The sequence below is a fragment of the Sinocyclocheilus rhinocerous genome, unplaced genomic scaffold (assembly GCF_001515625.1).
Source record: "Sinocyclocheilus rhinocerous isolate Xijiao unplaced genomic scaffold, SAMN03320098_v1.1 scaffold1294, whole genome shotgun sequence".
Taxonomy (NCBI): Eukaryota; Metazoa; Chordata; class Actinopteri; order Cypriniformes; family Cyprinidae; genus Sinocyclocheilus; species Sinocyclocheilus rhinocerous.
Window position 1 is genome coordinate 922,474 of NW_015656157.1, and position 2,741 is coordinate 925,214.

Sequence of the window (2,741 nt, forward strand, 5' to 3'; positions counted from 1 at the left end):
GTGTATATGACTTTCTTCTTTCAGATGAATCCAGTCGGAGTTATATTTAAAATTGTCCTGGCTATTCCAAGCTCTATCATTGCAGTCAGCGGGTGTTGCAGTTGAACAGTCCACAAGTCATCAAATAAAGCACGCGCATCCATAATAAACGTGTCTCACACGGCTCCGGGGGGTGAATAAATGCCTCCTGTAGTGAATCCATGCATTTTTGTAAGAAAAATATCCATATTTCAAACGTAATAAACACTTTTCTCTCACTTCCGTTATCTGTCATTCGCTGAAGGCGTTCCGCCGTATGACGTAGGATGTCTGCGTTGTGTGATTAGTGACGAACGCGGAGAGAGAACAAAACAAAATGACGGTCATGAATTAGAAGTACAAACCGAGGATTTGCAAAGAAAAATGTCGGAGGATTTCGATATAAACCAAGAGGAGACTGGTTTTCCTTTGCTAAAGTAAGGAAACTTTGATTTGAAATATGGATATTTTTCTTACAAAAACACATGAATTCACTACTGGAGGCCTTTATTCACCCCCCGAAGTCGTGTGAGGTACGTTTTATTATGGATGCGCGCGTTTTATTTGACGACTTGTGGACTGTTCAACTGCAACACCCGCTGACTGCAATGATAGCTAGGATGCCTCGAGGGTGAGTAAAACACAAGCTAATTTTAATTTTTCGGTGAACTAACCCTTTAAATAGTTTTTCACCATTTTTGTTTATGGGATTTTTTGGGTGGGCCTGAAATCATGTCTCAATGACGCACTGGAACCACTGAGCATGGCCCCTCCCCTAACACTATAAGAGGTGTGTTCGACTTGAAGCAGTGCTGCGCAGATCGAACGTTGTATGACATCAAATCAAACTCCGACTGGATTCGTCTGAAAGAAGAAAGTCATATACACCAAGTATGCCTCGAGGGTGAGTAAAACACAGTCTAATTTTCATTTTTGGGTGAACTAACCCTTTAATGGTCTAACGCCACAATTCAGTACTACATAGTTCACAGTCTTTGTAACGTGTTTTCAGCAATACATTTCTCAAATTTATAATGTGTTTAGAATCAATTCTCTGAATTGCCTTTACACAGACACAAACAGAATCAAAATTAGTTAAATGAAACCTGTTTATTTACATCCTTCTGCACCACTTCATTATTACTTTTTCAACTTTTACAAAGTCCTTACTCAAAAAAAAAAACAACAACTCACATGTTGCCAGATGGCAGATTGCACTTTTTCCGACCCAGCTTGGTGGCCTGCTGTGTGAAATACTCATGCCGCTCTGATTTCTTCCACATGTAGTAGTACTCTACACACTCACCAACTGCATGCGTGCGGACCTGGGTGAAGGCAAATAAGAGATACCAACACATTAAAGGACTCTCATTTCTTAAAAAAAAAAGTATAAACATAAGCAGCAATCTCTACTGGGAAACAATTTATGAGAAAACTTGTTCAGATTTGGGGGTTCACCTTGTTGGCCTGTATGAGGTTGAAGTTCTTGCCATAGGCACGGTAACCATATTCAAAGTTACGACACTCCTCCTCACTCCAGCCACAAAGCTCTTCTGGAACAATTTTTTTACAATAAAATTAACCTGCTATTCATCCTGGGAGATGGTTGCATGGATTTCATTTTTTTGACTAATCTACTAAATAAGGTTTGAGAAAGAAAATAACACAAAGAGAGAAAAAGCCAGAATTACAGAGGCCTTACCATTGAAAACCTTGATATTAAAGCGATATCGTCTTAGTGCCTCTTCTTCATTGAAGTTGCATTTCACTAGTTCATATAGAGCCTACAATGAAGAGATAGAATGAAAAACCACTGAAAGCAAGTTCAACCACTAAAAGATCAATTATGAACCACTAAAGACAAAAAGTTACAGTAAGGTACAAAAAGAATGAGACCACTAGTGAAAATGTATTTTCAGAATGTCTTAATATTTGGCATGTTGCTGTTTTGCTTTAATGACAGCAGAACCAGAGCTGCATGAACTCCACAAGTTTGTGCAAAACCTGATGATAATGTTTTCCAGCATAACTTGGAGAAAAATCTTTCAAATAAATAAATAAAAACCTTGATTACTGAACTAAAATAGTGCAGAATCTTAAGCATATAAATATATTTTATTATTTTCTTATTCCATTGTTTGAAACATCACTACATATATTCACAAGAAAAATAAGACATTTTGATCTCTTGCTCACAGCAAACGGAATGCTTTTCCAGAGGAAGTAAATTTTCAGATTATGATTAAAGGGGTCATATGACATTGCTAAAAAAGCAATGTCATTTTGCATATTTGGTGTAATGAAATGTTTATGCGGTTTACGGTTCAAAAAAAACATTATTTTCCACATAATGTACATTATTGTTTCTCCTCTATGCCCCGCCTTTCTGAAACGCGTCGATTTTTACAAAGCTCATCGTTCTGAAAAGCGAGGTGTGCTCTGATTGGCCAGCTATCTAGTGCGTTGTGATTGGCCGAATTCCTCAAGCGTGTGACGGAAATGTTACGCCCCTTACCATACTGCGTTTCCATCATACAGTCTATGGTTTCCATGTGTCCCGGCGCGACGAGACAAAACCAATAAAACCCATTACAAACGAGGCAGTTGTTGTATCCAGTGGGGACTTAAATACTGATTATAATGACTTATACTGTCTTTTTACGCATTGCGTTGCATCGCGCCGCGTAAACATAAAACCATGTCTGCATTTGTGATCGGAGAAA

General features: G+C 38.3%; 1 protein-coding gene across 1 annotated transcript in view; it reads right to left on the reverse strand.

Moving 5' to 3' along the window:
- The window catches only part of LOC107719562 (mesoderm induction early response protein 2-like), an 11,517-nt gene that overhangs the window by 2,766 nt on the left and 6,010 nt on the right, over positions 1 to 2,741 (reverse strand). Inside the window, exons 8-10 of the mRNA XM_016527007.1 lie at positions 1,721 to 1,802; positions 1,477 to 1,571; positions 1,213 to 1,343 (exon numbers count right to left, since the gene is read on the reverse strand). Of these exons, the coding sequence (XP_016382493.1) occupies positions 1,213 to 1,343; positions 1,477 to 1,571; positions 1,721 to 1,802 (308 nt within the window). The remainder of the gene's footprint in view (positions 1 to 1,212; positions 1,344 to 1,476; positions 1,572 to 1,720; positions 1,803 to 2,741) is intronic.